Source organism: Scatophagus argus, chromosome 3 (assembly GCF_020382885.2).
Source record: "Scatophagus argus isolate fScaArg1 chromosome 3, fScaArg1.pri, whole genome shotgun sequence".
NCBI classification, from domain to species: domain Eukaryota; kingdom Metazoa; phylum Chordata; class Actinopteri; family Scatophagidae; genus Scatophagus; species Scatophagus argus.
Window position 1 is genome coordinate 1,383,072 of NC_058495.1, and position 19,437 is coordinate 1,402,508.

Consider the following 19,437-nt stretch of genomic DNA (forward strand, 5'->3'; position numbering starts at 1 on the left):
GCTGCTCTTCATCCCAGCTGCTTCACACTCAGCTGCAAAACGTCCCAGAGCAAGCTGGAGGCCTGCTTGACTGCTTGATGATGCCAATAGGACTACATCATCCGCAAAAAGCAAAGATGGAATCCTAAGGCCACCCAACCTGACACCTTCTGTCCGTACAGATTATGAATGGAACTAGTGACAAAGGGCAACCCTTATGGAGTAAAACCCTAACTGGAAACGAGCTTCATTTGCTGCCAGCAATGCAAACCAAGCTCTTGCTTAGTTGGATAGCCTGTAACAACAGACCATCTACCCCATATTCCCAGAGAACCCCCCACAGAATGCCCACGAGGGACTTGGTCATAAGCCTTTTCCAAGTCCACAAAACACATGTGGACTGATTAGGCAAACTCCTACAACCCCTCCAGCACCCTTACGACAGTGTAGAGCCAGTCCAGTGTTCCCTGGCCATGACGAAAACTGCATTGTTGCTCTTAGATCTGAGTTTTAACTAACGGACGGATTCTCCTTTCCAGCACCCTGGCTTAGACTTTTCCAGGGATATTGAGGAGTGTGATCCCTCTATAGTTGGAATACACTCTCTGGTCTCCCTTCTTCAAAAGGGGGAGCAACACCCTGGTTTGCCACTGCAAGGGCACTGTCCCTGAACCATGTAATGTTGCAGAGGCGTGTCAGCCATGACAGTCCCATAACATCCAGAGCCTTGAGGTACACAGGAAGGATCTCATCTACCCCCAGGGCAATGCTGCTGCAGAGTTGTTTAACTGCACCAACAACTTCCGCCCCAGGAGAGAGCTCCCACTGTAAACAGTGTGAACAAAGTGCCACTTCCCCTTCCTGAGTTGCCGGACAGTTTGCCAGAATTTCTCGACCAAAAGCCTTTCTCCATAGTCTCACCAAACTTTTCCAACACCAAAGTTTTTTGCTTCCACAACTGCCCAAACCTTGCATCATTTGACTGCCGGTAACTGTCAGTTGCCCACAAGCCAACCATGTCCTGTAGGTCTCCTTCCTCAGCTTGACGTCACCTTTCGCCCACGGTGTCCAACAGTGGGTTCAAGGATTGCCACCATGACTAACACCAGAGACCTTCCAACCGCAAAATACACAAAAGTTGGTCACGGAGTCCATCAGGTTCTGTGCTTGGACCAGTACCCTTCACCCTATAGATGATCCCCTTCTGTGACATTATTAGGAAACACTCAGTACTTTTTCACTGTTATGCAGATGACACACAATTATATTTATCAGCGAAACCAGATCAAGTCAATCAACTAACCAAACTTCAGGCATGCCTTAAAGACATAAAAACCTGGTTAACTTGCAATTTTCTACTTCTAAACTCAGACAAAACTGAAGATATTGTGCTGGGCCCTAAACATCTTAGAAACAAATTATTTGGTGATATAGCTTCCTTGGATGGCATTACCTTGGTGTCCAGCCCCCTTGGGTCTGTGGTTAGATATTTTTACTTGTTTTAGAAAATCTTAAATTTTCTTGTTTTGTTGGTAGATGATTTTGTTTAAGTAATATACACCAGATGTTTGTACTTTTTTTCTTGTTTTTGAAAGCTGACTTTTTCAGTGTTGTATCTGAATCTGAACCCCAAAACTCAACTCAGGAGGATTTCTGTATAAGAATATTTCAGAGAAAAGTCAAAGAAGGTGGAGATCAGTGACGTGCAGTCAGGGGAGGCAGGTGAGGCAGAACCTGATCATGACGAAAATGAATGCAGAAGAAGTTTTGATCATTTTTATAGTCAAAATCGCTGAAGTCCTGTATTTTCTATTCAAATACAATACAGTATACAATACATACAGTGCAGAGCCGTGGTAATGTATTTCATGTATGTGTGTAATATTTAAGTTTTGTTGATCAGACGAAAATCCACAAGGAAAAAGCTTGCTGTGACCCCCGTCTGTGAGGCAGCCAGTACCTCTGCCTCACAGACGGGGCTGATCGTGAGTCTGAAGGTTGAGAGTTTAATACATGGTTTACTTTTGCTAAAGTTAAAACATCAACAACCAAACAATCCAATACACTGTTTATTCGCTAGCTTGGCCGTTTCTGAAACATGTTGGACCACAGTTTTTACATGGTCTAACTGCAAATTGAAATGGTCTCTTTTTGGCAATACCTTCCTGAACAGATGAAAAAAAGGACTGGAGAATTTTTATAAATTGATTTATTTTATTCAACACCATTGAAATCTATTGCCTGTGCCTTGCCTATTGAGTATACCAAACTCAACAAGTGAATTAAGCAAATAAACTAGGTGTGCCGAGACACATATTTCAAGAAAGGGACAGAGCAACACTAATGGAAATCATACAAGCCACTATAAATTTACAGTTCTTAGACTGAATTGTGTATTTATGCTATTTTCTTAGAATTATATGTTTGTAAATCTGACTTTGAAAGTCAGTGCCTCACCAACCACAAACCTCACCGCATGTCACTGGTGTAGATGGAGCATCAAAGATGAAAGGATCAGGGTCCCCCTCAGTAAACAGTATCAATGGCAAGCTAATCATGTGAAGTTATTGTTTAGCATGTTTAACATTATTAGTTTATTGATCATCATGTTCACAATTAATGATTCATTATTTCAGAAAGTACAGAAATGTCCATAAATTGATTTGTATCACTGGCTACAGTGATGCCCATGGATTATCCAGACAAAAAGGATTTTGTTTTTGGAAATATATGTTGCTGGTAATAGTTTGAATGCTGTGAGAATCACAGGCTAAAATCCATTCATCTCCATTGTTTTGTATAAAAACAACACAAAAACTATAAATCTCGAGCTTGAACAAACTAAGCAAAATCTACTTGTGTAGAGAGAAAGCATGAGAAGATTGTGAAAAATATGATTTTTAATGTGTCAGCTCTAGGGGTCTTGGTAGGTTTATTTGTTGTTTTGCCTTGCCTTTATGCTAAGCTAGCTTAACAACAGCTCAATTCCAGGATGCATTAAGTGCATTACCTGAGATAATTAACTATTTCTTTAACTAAGAAGTATAGGAGAAAAACCTTTAGTAAACTTTTAGTAAGCCGCTGAATGACAGTGGATTTATTGTCTCTGTTAGTGGCTGGTCAATAATCTGATGTTCCTCTTTTTCTTTTCTCATTTGTAGAGAGCAGCAGCAACCAGTTAAATAGATGCAGTTTTTCTGTTTAGCTGAGTTTGTGGTCAAATACCAACAGGATAATCAGATTAGCAAAGGATGTGGATATGATAATAACTTGTATGTAACCTGTACATACAGTGCATCCGGAAAGTATTCACACCACGTTGCTTTTTCCACATTTTGTTATGTTATAGTCTAATTCTAAAATAGATTAAATTAAATTTCTCCCTGAAAATTCTATACAAAATACCCCATCATGACAAAGTGAAACAAATTTGAATTTTTTGCAAATTTATTAAAAATGAAAAACAAAAATATAACATGAACATAGGTATTCACACCCTTTGCCACGACACTCAAAATTGAGCTCAGGTGCATCCTGTTTCCACTGATCATCCTTCAGAGGTTTCTACAACTTGAGTTGAGTCCACCTGTGGTAAATTCAGTTGATTGGGCATGATTTGGAAAGGCTCACACCTGTCTATATAAACTCTCACAGTTGACAGTGCATGTCAGAGCATTGTCTGTAGACCTTGGAGACAGGATTGTGTCGAGGCACAGATCTGGGGAAGAGTACACAAAGATTTCTTCCGCATTAAAGTTCCCAAAGAGCACAGTGGTCTCCATAATCAGTAAGTGGAAGAAGTTTGGAACCACCAGGACTCTTCCTAGAGCTGGCCGCCCAACTAAACTGAGTGATGGGGGTAGAAGGGCCTTAGTCTGGGAGGTGACCAAGAACCCAAAGGTCACTGTGACAGAGCTCCAGCATTGCTCTGTGGAGAGGGGAGAACTTTCAAGGAGAACCATTTCAAAATGCATATGAAAGCCCGTCTGGAGTTTGCCAAAAGGCATCTGAAGGACTCTCAGACCATGAGCAACAAAACTCTCTGGTCTAATGAAACAGAGATTGAACCCTTTGGCATGAATGACAAGCGTCATGTCTGGAGGAAACCAGGCACTGCTCATCACCTGGCCAATACCATTCCTACTGTGAAGCATGGTGGTGGTAGCATCATGCTGTGGGGATGTTTTGCAGCAGCAGGAACTGGGAGACTAGTAAGGGTCGAGGGAAAGATGACTGCAGCAATGTACAGAGACATGCTTGCTGACAACCTGCTCCAGGGTGCACTGGACCTCAGACTCAGGCGAAGGTTTATTTTCCAACAAGACAATGCCCCTAAGCCTACAGCCAACATCACAGAGGAGTGGCTTTGGGACAACTCTGTGAATGTCCTTGAGTGGCCCAGCCAGAGCTCAGACCTGAACACTATTGAGCATCTCATCTGCAAATGGCTACGCACCGATGCTCCCCATCCAACCTGATGGAGCTTGACAGGTTCTGCATTGAAGAGTGGGAGAAACTGCCCAAAAATAAAATCACACTCAAAAAGACTTGAGGCTGTAATTGCTGCCAAAGGGGCTTTAACAAAGTATTTATCACAGGGTGTGAATACATATGTACATGTTATATTTTTGCTTTTTTATTTTTAATAAATTTGCAAAAAAAAAAAAAAAAAAAAAAATCAAACTAACTTGTTTCACTTTGTCATTATGGGGTATTTTGTTTGGAATTTTGACGGAAAAATTAACTTAATCCGTTTTGGAATGAGATGTGTCCTATGCTCAGTGCAGCTGGCCATCATGTGATATTAATCTATAATAACAATAATAATAATTAAAAAAAATAAATAAATGTTTTGACTATTACAGTTTCTGAGGCCAACTCCACAAGAATAATCCTAACAGATAAAACAGGGTTGTCTAAATTAACAAACAAGACCTAAAATGATGACGTGTGCTCTCTGCTTATGACTTTCTATTGCTATATGCCTCACTTATTCATGATAGTATACTGAGTTAAGTAATTTTAAATATCATTTTTTAAAACCCAAACAGTAATATTACTTTCTTCCTGCTTACACAGACGTCTTTGTTAGCAAATTGTTATCACAGAAGGTCTGTAAAGCAATAGTATATAAAGCAAGTCACATTTTGTTCTTTAAGGACAAATTAAACCAGAACCACCTTGTAACTGTTAAAAGTAAGCAGTCTAATGAAGCACAGTAGGAACATGTATATTCACACATTCAATAAAACATCCATATGTAGCTGGCATATGCAAGGTTCAACCATGCTGCACCAATGTGCAAATACTACCCAGAACAGCATTCAATATGTCTTCTCTCATGACCTAGATGAGGTCACCATTGTCTGCTAATTCCTTTCTTGCCATATAAACATAACTTACAAAATACAGCCAAAAGATAATCTACTATTCACAACACTCATTTAATGATGTCTCCAAAAAAAAAGGATAAGGAAAAGGAAAGGTAATTAGAGGCTTTTTGGGGCAATGGCATGGCTGTTAGAGTGAAATGACAAGTAACACGATGGAGCATGGAGCGGCCAATGTTAAAATGATCATTAAGTAAGTCATTTTATTTATAAATTTATTAGATATTTATTTATTAGATATTATTTGTTAGTGTGCCTCTATTAGTGCTCACAATTTTCTTAATAACATTGCATTTTTTTCTATGCATTCTCCCCATCCAAGATGGCAGCAAGTCATTTGATTGTCCTGTCTTATGTATGATCACTTTTTTAATCTCTTCCTGTGCTGTGATTTTTACTGTCTACTACAGCTGTTTTTTCATTGATCTCTTTGTTTACAGATTTAAGGATTTATCTGAACCACTATAATTTGTACATTTACTGTAATTTGACGGAGTGGTGGGGTGATGGGAACTAACAGTTCTTGCACACCTAGAACTGGGGTCTTCTTTAAGGTTTCTGTCTTCTAAAGGGACGTTTTTCCTTGCTACTGTTGCCAAATGCTTGCTCATGGTGGAATGTTAGGTCTCTTTGTATTAAAGTTAAATTAAAGAGAATAGTCTAGACCTGCTCTTTGAAATTAGAGCTAATGTACTTTTTTCTTTGGGGTTAGCTAGATAGAAATTATTTAAACATAAATCATTTTCAATTATATAAACACCCTTTACAGAAGCAATTTCCATGTAATTCTGTCCTTAATGACAGAATTATTGAGGGATTAGCAGAGCAGTTACAGTCCAGTCCAGGTAGCTCTTTTTTACGTTACAGGTTTCCCCAACAATGTAAATGGAATCAACTGATGTGACTTATTAAATTTTTATCAGCCTTCAACTAAATAAATTGTTTCAGCTCAATCAGATATCTGTGTTTGTGCTGTGATAATGCAACTTAAAAGATTTATGGCAGTTGGTTTCCTCAAATAAAATGATTAGCTACAAGTTGCCCCAACTAGAATGTAATCATTTTATTTAGTGGAAAGAAGAATTAAAAAACTGAGTAAATAAAATTTAAGTGGTAGTGCTGTCTCTCTCTCTCCCTCTCTCTCAACCCAACCGGTCAAGGCAGATGGCCGCCCATCTTGAGCCGGGGTCTGCTCCGAGGTTTCTGCCTTCTAAAACTCAACTCAACTCAACTTTATTCATAAAGCCCTTTAAAAACAGCTGCAGCTGACACAAAGTGCTGTACATAAAATAAGACATGAAATAAGACATATAAAACAAAGAACAATATAAAAACAATAATATACGATAAAACAATGTTAAAATAATATTAAAGCAAAAACAGAAACAGGGTCTCATGCTGGATTAAAAGCCAAGGAATAAAAATGGGTCTTAAGACGTGTTTTAAAAACGGACAGTGAAGGGGCTTGTCGAATGCATAATGGGAGGTCATTCCACAATTTGGGACCAGCAACAGAAAAGGTCCTATCCCCTCTGAGCTTCCGTTTAGCCCTTGGTAACTCCAGGAGCAACTGTTCAGATGACCTGAGGCACCGGGCAGGAGTGTATGGGCGGAGCAGCTCAGAGAGGTAAGGCGGGGCGAGACCATTTAAGGATTTAAAAACAAATAAAAGAATCTTAAAATGGACTCTAAAGTGCACAGGCAGCCAGTGGAGAGAGGCTAAAATGGGAGTAATGTGCTCCCTCTTACGTGTTCCAGTTAGGAGGCGAGCAGCAGCATTTTGCACTACCTGGAGACGCGCGAGGGAGGACTGGCTGACTCCAAGATAAAGTGCGTTACAGTAATCCAGCCGCGATGTAATGAAGGCGTGGATTACTGTTTCAAAGTGCTTTTGTGCAAGGAAAGGCTTCACCTTTGCCAGCTGCCTAAGGTGAAAGAAGCTGGACTTAACTATTGCACCGATTTGCCGGTCAAGTTTAAAATCACTGTCCATCTTAAAACCCAGGTTTGAAACTGTTTGCTTCCTGTAAGGCAGCAGGGGGCCTAAGTCGACAGGAAGTGGTTCACAAGAGCCACTGGGACTGAACACCATCACTTCTGTTTTATTTTCATTAAATTTTAAAAAGTTCAAAGACATCCAGGCTTTAATGTCTTCAAGACATAACAGAAGTGGTTTCAAGGAAAACCCGTCCTTCTTCTTCAGTGGCACATAGATCTGGGTATCATCAGCGTAACAATGAAAAGAGATACCATGTTTTCTCAGGATGGAACCCAGGGGCAGCAAGTACAGTGAGAAAAGCAGGGGCCCTAAAATTGAACCCTGTGGAACCCCATATAACAGCGGAGCAGAGCGGGACTCAGAACCACCAAGGCTTACGCACATAGTCCTGTTTGCCAGGTAGGACCTGAACCAGTCCAAGGCGGTACCAGAGATGCCTACTAGCTGCAACCGATGCACTAAAATGCTGTGGTCCACGGTATCAAAAGCTGAACTTAAGTCAAGGAGTAGAAGGGTCACATAGTCTCCAGAGTCATTTGCCAAAAGGATATCATTAAAAACTCTTAATAGAGCTGATTCTGTGCTATGTAGTGTTTTAAATCCGGACTGGAATACCTCCAGGACCTCGTGCTCATCCAAAAATGATTTCAATTGAGTATACACAACTTTTTCCAGGATTTTTGAAATGAAAGGCAGTTTGGAAATGGGTCTAAAATTGGCTAGCACACCAGGGTCAAGACTGTGTTTCTTGAGAAGGGGTTGTACCACAGCATGTTTAAAACTTTGGGGGACAACACCAGAAGACAGACTGCTGTTGATAATGGCCAGAACCGTCTGCCCTATACTGGGGAAAACATCTTTAAAGAAGTGGGGCGGGATAGAGTCACAGGGAGAACCTGATGGTTTAATCCGGTCAACCACATCTTCTAAGGCCTTCAGGGACACAGGCTCAAACAAATCAAATACAGCCGAGCAAGGGACAAGGTCAGAGGGGTCAGATGCAGTAGTAGGGATGAGAGCCCTTGCAGTAGTAACCTTGTCAATAAAAAACTGCAGGAAACTATTGCACATTTTGGGGGATGCCTCTATGCACACCTGGGGGGGATTAAGAACAGCCTCAAAATAAATGTGCCTCAAAACACGAAGAGGGGGATGAGACGACACGCTGCCTACATTTAAAATCATTTTTATAAACAGTCGCCGTTCCTCCTCCACGGCCCGACGTCCGCGGGGAGTTAAAATAAGAGCAGCCGGACGGTAAAAGTTCGATCAGAGGGCTGCACTCACCGGGACCGATCCAAGTCTCTGTCACGCAGAGAAAATCCAGGCCGCGAGAGTTGAAGAAATCCCTCAAAATAAACGTTTTGTTCGCCAGAGATCTGGCGTTCACCAGGCCGATCCTGGCGGGCGCCGGGGGCTGCGGTTCGGTGGATCTGCGAGACCGTGGTAGCGTCTTCAGGAGCCGGAGGTTCACCCCGCCCTGGGAAAGCCGAGGAGGGCAGGAGCGGCGAGGCTGGAGTCCCGCAAACGATCCGGTGACAGGTACAAGGCAGGCACCGATGGGGTCGAGGAAACGCCGGGGCACAACGAAAGGATGAATTAATCCCAGTTCTGTCCGGGAGATGATCGAAGATCCTGCCAGCCAGGCCTTAAGCTTCACCAGCCGACCACCGCGTTTGCCGCGGCGGCGGAGACGCTTCCGCCGAGGAGGTAGAGCCAAGGCCCGACACAGGTGAGTCGGGATCCCCGCCAGAAGCGGGGGCACAGTTTTCTGTCCACCATGCTCAAACGCACCCAATGTCTTGGCATTATGTCTAAGATCTAAAAGGCAGTTTTTCCTCACCACTGTCGCTAAGTGCTTGCTCAAGGGGGAATGTTGGGTTCTCTGTATTACAATTTAATTAAAGAATTTGGTCTGGACCTGCTCTAATTGGAAAGTGTCATGAGATAACTTTTGTTGTGAATTGGCTAATAAACTGAATTGAACTGAGTAGAAGACAACAGTCCTGGCATGTCCAATTTTGCAAAGGCAGTAAATAATAACCAATATAAGCTACTTCTCTAAATTGCTGGTTTGGGAGAAACATGATGAATTTTGCAAAACGCTGTCTATTACAGATTCTTAATTATCCATCCATCCATTTTCCATACCGCTTATCCGGGGGAGCTGGAGCCTATCCCAGCTGACTACGGGCGAGAGGCGGGGTTCACCCTGGACTGGTCGCCAGTCAATCACAGGGCCAACACACAAAGACAAACAACCACACACTCTCACACTCACACCTAGGGGCAATTTAGAGTAGCCAATTAACCTAATGTGCATGTTTTTGGTATTGTGGGAGGAAGCCGGAGTACCCGGAGAAAACCCACGCAGGCACAGGGAGAACATGCAAACTCCACATAGAAGGGCCCAGACCGGGATTCGAACCTGGAACCCTCTTGCTATGAGGCGACAGTGCTAACCAATGCACCACCGTGCCGCCCAGATTCTTAATTATTTCAATCTTATAATAAATTCATCACAGACATACGAGTCTATTTGCATTTAGAGTGATGAAGTGAGATCCGATCACAAGTGGTCACTCGAGGTGCATGTAGAGAGTTAATGTCAGATATGAGCATTATGTGTTATGATAATCACATTATAATAAAGTGAAGTGACTGAATTGGAAGGTTAACTTGAATATAGTGTTTATAATATAAGCAAAGATGTGTGTTCATGACCAGCAATAATTAGAGTTTTTCTGTGTGTATATCGGTGTGTGTGTGTGTGTGTGTGTGTGTGTGTGTATGAGAAAGAGAGAGCACAAACAAGAGAGAAAGAGAGAATATACAGCCATCTTTTTTATATGAATGCAAATGGATATTCTAATTGAATCAGTTTGAAAAAAACCCAGAAGCCTTGTAACACTATAACCCCGTTTAACTGCTTATCTCAGGGCTGTTCAAGCTTTCTGTGTATTACAGATTATGGTCTAGTCCTGCTATGAGAACTGTCATGAGGTAACTTGTACAATATTCAGACTTCACTACCCTTTTACAAATCCATCTCTCATCTAGTCCACAAGGATCCTCAAGCAGGCTTTCTGCAGACGTCCAGAGACTCTGTTTCGAATGTACATTTCACCAGACTTTACTGACATCATTAATGCACAATTCACTGGAATATGGATGGGAAATAGGTGTTCCAATTGCCCACTAAAACATCCATCCATTCATTTTCTATACGGCTTATCCGTCAGGGTCACGGGGGAGCTGGAGCCTATCCCAGCTGACTACAGGGCGAGAGGCGGGGTGCAACCTGGACTGGTTGCCAATCAGTCACAGGGCCGACACACAAAGACAGACAGTCACACACGCTTACACACTCACACTTAGGGGCAATGTAGAGTAGCCAGTTAACCTAATCTCCATGTTTTTGGGACTGTGGACTAAAACAAAACGAAATTATTATGACTGTGCAGAACAATTACTTTATTTAAACATTACTTGATTTATGTAGGCCAAAAATCCAAAATAATATTCAAGCACATCATAATGCAGAAATATGTATATTATTGCTATTGCTAAAAATAGTTTCCCTTGTCATAATTACAATTTGGATGTGACTTTAACTCTAAGGGTTAGGAAAACTGTACGTACATTAACTACTTTATGACACAAATGTGGCATTAAACACCTTGACACAGTCCTCAGACCTAATGAAGCATGTCGGGTGGGTTGAAAAACATCTTCAAATGTACAAGATGAAGCATATTTTTATTTGGACCAAGATTGATTAAATCAAGCTACACAGCCAGATGACAAGAGAAAGACATGCAAACCAACTCCATCGTTTTTGATCAGGTTCATGTCTAAAAATGAATTAGGGACCATAGAATTAAACTTGGCTTGTCTTTGTTTGCAGGTATTATCCACCGTGGATAAATTCTAATGCCTTTAGCAACTCCTTAGCATTTCCTCTAGTACCACCAATGCCTAAAATTTCACTTTCGCACAGAACATTTTCATATAAATATTTCACTTAGACTGATCACATTCATGCACCCTTTCCATTTTGGACATTCCAATGAGCTTACCTCTAGCACCTCTCTCAGACTGACTTTTGAACTTCACCCACATCTCATTTGCTACACACACATGCTCTCAGAGGATGGACTTTTGCTCTTAATGACCCCAGTGGGCTTTCCTTAAGTACCACAATCATAATGAGCTATTTGTTCCATTCATCACTCTCATGTTGTGTGGTGTTATGTAACCTGCACTAGAACCTAATCGGACTTCACACTTTCAGTCCTGTCCATAAAGGGCCAGTACTGACCCATATATCAGTGAAACCCTAGTTTAGGTTAGGGACTGTGGTCTTGTCATTGCTCCTTGTGTTGGTAGCAGGAAGTGTAGTGACACTCGATTCCTAGCAGTAGCTGTCCTGCTGCTACTGTAGCTGCCAGTCATACCAGCTTGTCATCACAAATCACCAGGCCTGGCCAATCCACCACTGTTGCCACCTCTGCCACTGCAAGTGGCAGCTCTCACTCGAGCTGCAGCTGCATTCTGTGTGTGCGAGTGTGAGTGTGTGTGTGTGTGTGTGTGTGTGTGACAAATGAGATTTCCCACGAGAACACTGATGAGACCTGAGGCAGAGTAAAGGGTGGAGGGAACTCAACCAATGCTACACAAGCTCCCCAGCCTCCAGGATACCACGGTGGCAAATCTGCGTCTAAACTACCGACCCCCCTCTGCTCATACCCCAAAACACCAGCTTCCTTTCTCGCTCTCTCTCTGAGCTGTCAGTCGGTATTGAAGAGAGATAGGAGGAGAGACAGTGATGAAGAATGAGAAAGGAAGAAGGAGGCAATTGCTCCAGTCGTTTATATTCACATCATTACCGGGAACAAATGGACGTGAATATTGGTGATTGATGATTTGCTAGATGTGGCATATTTGTTCACAAACAAACTTCAGAAACCAAAAGCTAAAGCTTCTTTTAGTATTTATTAAGGAGAAACTTGGTCAATTCTCTACCAGCTTTGTTTCATTACAATGTGGATTTTCAAAGGATAACCATCTCGACATTTTGTCTGCTCAAAGTCTGTTGTGCAAACTACACATTGTACATTTTTTGTGCCCTTCTCCATGGACACAAACAGGAACAAGAGGGAAATTCGTCTCACCGAACTCGGATCAGAACGATCACAAGGAAGTGCTGACTGAATCTGAACCAAGATTCTGTTACTGCATTCACTTTTTTGTTGCCTAAAATGTTTTCAGAAACATAATTTGGTATACTATTAAATTATATAGAGAAAGTCTGTGAACAGGAAGCGACTGCCATATTGCCGTATAGATCAAACTGTAAAACACTTCTGTTCAAATTCGATCCAACATCACCAACATTTTTGTCTATTTCTCACCTCAAATGTTTTCAGAAAAATATTATAGTGTTTAGCTGTAACACAGTTGGCTTTTTACTAACTGCCTGTCATACGGTTCCCTGTTTCAAAATGGATTAGCCAAATCCAAGCACCATCCAGCTCATTTATTCACCGTTTTCTGTATTGTCTGGTCATATAACACCAACTGCAAAAATATTAGTGTCTTTCTCCAGCATAGACAGACCATCTTTGCATACATGAAATACTTCTTTACGAACCAACAATACACATAAATACAGATACTGATATATTTTTTTAATTACTGTTCAGGACACAGAACAGAAAGTGAAATTAATTGAAGCTAAATAAATGTGAAGAATTTGAATGTGTTAAATGAAGCAAGTCGAAGTTAAGTGAACTAGATTGAAATTGTTTGAATTAAACTGAATTGAACAGAAAAAAAAAGAAAAGAAGCTGAGCTGAAGTTAAGAAAGTTAAAATGAAGTGACTTAAACTAACGTGGAAAAAAAAGTTAAATGTAATAAAATGAAGGGAACTGAGCTGAATTTAAGTTAATTAAAAGCAACTGAATTGACATGACCTGAACCGAAGGGAACTGAAAGACAGCTCTGGACATATGTGCAATTAAATTCGGTCCACCATAAACACACAAGATTTAGCTGATCTGTAATCTGCTTTGGATGCTGTGAGGAGGGGTGACTCAGGCCACAACCACTGTGCTGATTATGAACTGAGAGAGGAGGAGGAGGAGGAGCATGGAGGATGAGGAGGTTATTTTAGGACAGAGAGGAAGACTGGAGGATGAGAAAGGAAGAGATGATGGTCAAGTGCTAAACAACAGACAAGAGCGAGTAGGATGGGGAAATGAGGGAGAAGTGGAAGATGTGGAGGAAGGAAAGAGAGAGAGAGAAGCGGTGGATGAAAAGCAAGAAAATGAAGCTGAGATGTTGAACATGTCAGATACTCCTAATTATGTGCAAATACTCAAGTCAGGTACCTCAAAATTGTTCTCAGCTACAGTACTTGTGTCAGTCAGGAATTAGTCACATTTCATCACTGGTCATTTGTTTGCTGAGCTGGCTGCACAGTCATGGGAAGAACCCCCACTGACAGCAGACACTCTGCACAGCTACACAGATAGACAGATACTTTATTGATCCAAGGGAAGTTCACTATCCAGCAGCATCAGTACAAAGTGTGTGCGTACTGGGCTCACACTAAGCAGACATTAATACCACACTCAGATGTTGGGTCTGGTGAAAGTTTCAGCATACGTGAACCTAAAGAAGCCCAGAAGTCAGTGATGTGATTTACTCATTAAACACTCCCATACCAACCACTGAGACCTTGTATGAATTATATGCATGACTTTACATCACTGGAGAAACATATTAAACTAGTCTTTAATTCCAAATATTGATTGTAGAGTAACCTTTCTCAAACAGGCATCAAATTTGTAGCAGAGGGTACAAATATGCTCCTTTTAAATTGAAGAAATCATCTCAAAGTGAAATATAATCTCAACAAGAGCTGTGATCCATGACTTTACAGGTGTTTCTTTTTCACATTTAAACAAGAAATACATCCTATATACTGTAAACAGTCTAGTTTTAATGCTCCCTTCCTGTGGCATCGATTTAAGATTAGCAGGACCACCGTATAATTTCTGTTCAAAAATGTAATCTGAAAGTTGTGTCTCACATTCATTTACACAGTCTGATACATTTCTGATGACAGTGACACAATTTTCCACTTTAAATCAAGGTGTCCAAACAGGAAGTAACATTTATTTAACACAGGAAGCAATCGCTTCATCACTCCGTCGCGATGAAATAACGTGAATATTTTGCAGCGAAAGAATAGTCAAACTGAGTGAATATTTGAGAAATGAAGAAAAAAGACATCAAAATGCATAATATTAAAGACAGGCACGGGTAACAAAATGTCAACGGTCAGTATTTACTTTCTTTGCACGTGCAAAAGAGATACTGAGCAAAAAAACAAGCAAACAAACAAAAACAACAAAAAAGCAACATCTCTAAAACAGCAGCAAAAAGTGCATGTGCACGCAAACACACGCAGCAATATCCAAACAGTGTCTGTGCTCCTCAAGACAAACTTCCATGCACATCAACAGACAGACATAAACACCCACACACCCACATACACACACACAACTGTGCAGTCTATTGACCAGCATTTGTCACTTGCTATATATTTAGCTGGGAGCAAGTGAGAGGCTTCAAGTTGGCGGCACTCAGGCTTTTCTAGCTGCAAGTGTTAGGCCAGCTAGTGTTCACTCGACTTTGTCAATCCCCTGTCAACTTGTAGCTCTGAGACATATCTTCTGCAACACACAAGAGACAAGCTTCCCCTCCCCTGCTGGCCATCTCCCAATGCAGAGCCACCAGGAAATGGCTGCTACCAACCACCCCCACCCACCACCACCACCACCCCATCTCCTGACAAAAGCCTGCTTGGCCTCTCCATCATTCCTGTGACAGCCGAGAGAGGACAGCTTGGCTGCATCTCTCTTTCTTACTGCAGACACAACATGTGGCCAATACAAAATATAATAGCCATAAAGCAGAGCTGATGTTGAAGGCTACTCAGGGTTTGATCTTGAGTGTGATTTTGGAGCTCACTGTGCATTCTCTTCAAGTCCAAGTCTGGTCTTGAGGTTTTAAAAGTACAACAGAAAGCAAAGTCCAAACATTGCCCATATACCTGTTCAGAAATGTTCTCCAGTTGGAGTATTGGCACTGTAAATATCACTTTAATACCTTAACCAGTCCATCACCGATGCAGTCATAGATTCTTTTGTCTATCTCTAAACAAAGGAAATGGCCAGTTTAACAGACTTCAAGAACCTGGTTGGTAAAGGATCCAACCCTGTGGCCATGTGACCTTGGCTGTACCTCTGACTGGATTTCTAGTCAAGTTGACTGCACCAGGTTACTACATCTGGTTAAGCAGCATAAACGCTTCGAACACAACATATAAGAAAATATTACATCAATTATCAATTTAATTTGGTAAGCACTGTTGTATTTCAGTCAAGTGCAGTTCTACATGATATCAAGTTGAGTATGCTCCAAACAGATTACAGGAACAATGCTTTCCATTGTTTCATTATCATTCTGAAAATTTTAACAAAGACATGTCAAAATATCTGTATATCTGTAATAATTTTATTTGCAGAGAAGAAAAACCACATGGCATCCAGACCGTCAGTTTGGACTAAGGCTAGCAGCTAACATAGTTGCAATTGACTGTAATTCAGGAGAAATAAATTTCCTTTCTTGACTGGCAAAGTAACAACCTATAGAATGAAGGGACTACACTCATTCAAACAGCTAACCTATTGTATACAATGTACCACTTGTTGTTGTGTTTTACAGTAGTTTGACCATTTTGTGGGAACCAGAAAGTACAATCTATTGAAAGCATTGTCTGTGCTTACCTGAACCAGCACAAAGAATCTTTTCTTCCATCTTTTCCACACGTTTTTGCCAATGGCCCAAAGGTACCTGTGGGATTTGAAAAAATACTAATTTAGACTGAATGAAATGTTTTGCTGCTTTGTGCACTGTCACAACTGAAATAACAGCAGTGAATGCACCAGGTCACGTCTACAGAAAGGACACAGAGAGCGGATGTGTAGTGCATCTAGTAACCTCTCCTGGTAAATTACCATTACTGCAACCAGACACATCACATTTTTAAAAAGAATCGTATCATTTTCATTTCTTTCATTTGGTGCTCTGTGTCGTAGCTGACAGAGCTTTCTTGGGGCAAATAAAATTACAGCACTGTAATGTCACCAACCATGCCATTTTTGGAAATAGAATGCAGCTGTTATCACTTTAATCAGCAACACCTGTTTAAGATGACAACTGTCTGCTATGGGAAAGAGAGCTGCAGTAACAGTAATAATGAAGAAATGTTAATAACCGTTTATAACCAATGAATGAGCATAGATAGTCAATAAGTTGCCGTTTCCTAACTTTCATGGGATATATTGTGAAAATCATTCACAATAAATTTGACCTAATACAACAAACAATAAACATTGTTGTCATTTTTGGGGGAAATTATAATTGGCTTTCAGAAATTATCTGCACACATTTTAGAGAAATTATATGATTAATGATGTGAATATAAGGACTAATTCATTCTCCCAGTGAGAACAGTAAGATAAGGTTAAAATCAGCTTTGATACAGTCTGTGTCAAGTCAAGCTAGGATGTCAGGGTGGACAGATGGGTCGAACACAGAACTTTAACCATGGAAACTGGGGTTTGTCTTCCAAATGAATGAAATGAATGACTTCATTGACATGATATGGTTGATACACATAACACATAATTCAAACTGGCTACTTCTTCACAACTGAAGAAAAAGAGAGAGTGCAAGCGACAAAGAGAGAGAGCACAGAAGTGGTCAAGTGAGGTGGAGAGATTGTTGCACGTTATGCCTTTAACTGACATAACACAGAACTTTCACCAAGAAAGCAATGGAATGGGAAATTTGTTGATCCAGCTATAGAAAATAAATGTTCTTAGATATCAAACCCAAGAAGGTCAGCATTAGAGTAAAGGGCTAGGCTATGCTTCAGAGGTGCTGTGATTGGTTGATTCTGTCAACATCCCAGGAAAACAAGTATTGCCCCCCAGGAGACCAGGGTTTGGTTCCTGTGTGAAACCAAAAGGCAGTGTGGACTTATTTTAACTTCGCAATATACTTACTAGGTACATATGTAACATCATACAAATGTAAGCATGTAATCTGAACGCACTAAGGTTTGCTGTGTTGAGTTTTCTTTTGGTTTTGACTTGAAAACACAAGACGCAATGAGAAGGACGAGGAAAGGGGTTTTGTTGTAAAAGAACATCTGAGGGCGAGGACTCCAGGTTGATTTGTCTCTGCTGCTTGAAGCCTAACTGTCGGTCTTGTTGTTTAGCCCACCTCAGCTTGCCTCAGCATGTCTTTCCCCTCAGTCCCTCCCAGGGCTGCTTCTGCCTGTCGTCCTAAATAAACCAGCATCTATGAGTTGACATGAGGGCCCTGTCCTGTGTGGGATCAGTATCATGGTACAGGGAGGCAGTGTGGGTATCTTACAGGGCTGCCCAGCAGCCGTCTCCAAGACCCCTAAAAGAGAGCATATGTAGGGAAGGGGGCATCACAGCTACAGACAGAAGAATAAAGCTTTGAAGCCTGAAGTGTGCTGCACCACTATATCTAAAACACTGCCACACAAGTCAACTCAGGTTGGTATTTGCCTTCCAGTTCAGAGTACTGCAGACTGCCACTTACACAGTCATTAAACTCACTCGTGTGATGCATTGCTAGTGCTGTCGAGCCCCTATTAGCAGAGAAATGATGCAGACCTTTCTGACAAAGGAAACTTGTCTGATCAAAGCTGAACCTGTGCCTGTTATGCTCAGAGGTGGCAACACCACGGATTCTGACACAGTTATGACCACTGAATGTGTACAGAGACACAACAGAAGTTCTTTTAGCCATGAGTAATGTCTAGAGACCTGTGAGGTACCTACCAGGTAGAAAGGAAGTAAGTCCCATGTCTGAAAAACACCAACAGGCAGCGGGATTCAGAGTGTAAACCACAACTTATCATAGTCTACTGTTTTACACCAACCGAGATGTTGGTATACAGGCTGGTTTTAGGATCAGATCACAGACATGAAGGAGTTAAAACTGTCATGTTGGATTCAGCATTGCAGTGTCTGAGTAAATACTTGGGATGGCTTCTGAACAGTAAACTTTCACACACTTAATAGACTTAGCGTTCTTGGCTGCTCCGAAATACCGCACTTGTAGGTATTGGCACAGAAAATATGTAAGCTGAACAAACTCCAAACTCTAAATCCAAAACCCAGGGCAAAAGAAAAGGGCAGCTCCAGTTGTCCAGTTATCCAGTGAGTCCAGTGAGTAAGCATGCACAACACCTGATAATTGCTAAATGGAATGCACCCATTATTAATTCCTGCATTGACAAGTCAAATTACTGCTGAGGAAATGGTTTACTGTCATGAGCATCCCATAATTTTAGTATGTAGGAATAACTGTATTAGTATTTACTGTCACCACTTTAGCCATGCAATGTAAATTTTAGGCAATTACACAGTTCAGAATCTTATCAAATGGGCTCCACATAAAATGCTTAAGAGGCCCTATCCTCATTACATTTAACATATTACAACTTTTATGGCAGTTGAAAATCAAGACTGTGTAGTAACAACTGTTAACCACAAGAGGGTAGCAAAACATCATCTTTTACTTCAGTGGGCACTATCACACAGTTGAAGACATATTTATATTGTAGCAAATGGCAATAAGACACTTTCACATCAACCTAAAGTTGTACCCCACAGAATAGGAAGACTTTCCTGTCCCATTTAGTAACTTCCTGATCCCAACCATCAGCATAGAACTTTATGTAACATAAACCAAGATGAGCTTGTGGATTTGTTCACGTAGAGCACAAAGATTCAACACCCTTTTAAGCTGATAACCAAAAGGTTATGTTTGTATTGTTCCTCCAGAAGAGAGACTTCTGTTGCAGAACAACAGGCAGTACCACCCTGGTAACATGTTCATGGTGGTTTCCCTGAACTAGGAAAAAAAAAAACGTACCCATGTTTAACCAATAT

The 19,437-nt window shown here is 41.1% G+C and overlaps 1 protein-coding gene across 6 annotated transcripts in view; it reads right to left on the reverse strand.

Moving 5' to 3' along the window:
• cadpsa (Ca2+-dependent activator protein for secretion a) overlaps positions 1–19,437 on the reverse strand; it is a 173,845-nt gene that overhangs the window by 89,074 nt on the left and 65,334 nt on the right. For all 6 annotated transcript variants that reach the window (XM_046380181.1, XM_046380171.1, XM_046380162.1 and 3 more), the window contains exon 9: positions 16,228–16,294. In XM_046380181.1, the coding sequence (XP_046236137.1) occupies positions 16,228–16,294 (67 nt within the window). The remainder of the gene's footprint in view (positions 1–16,227; positions 16,295–19,437) is intronic.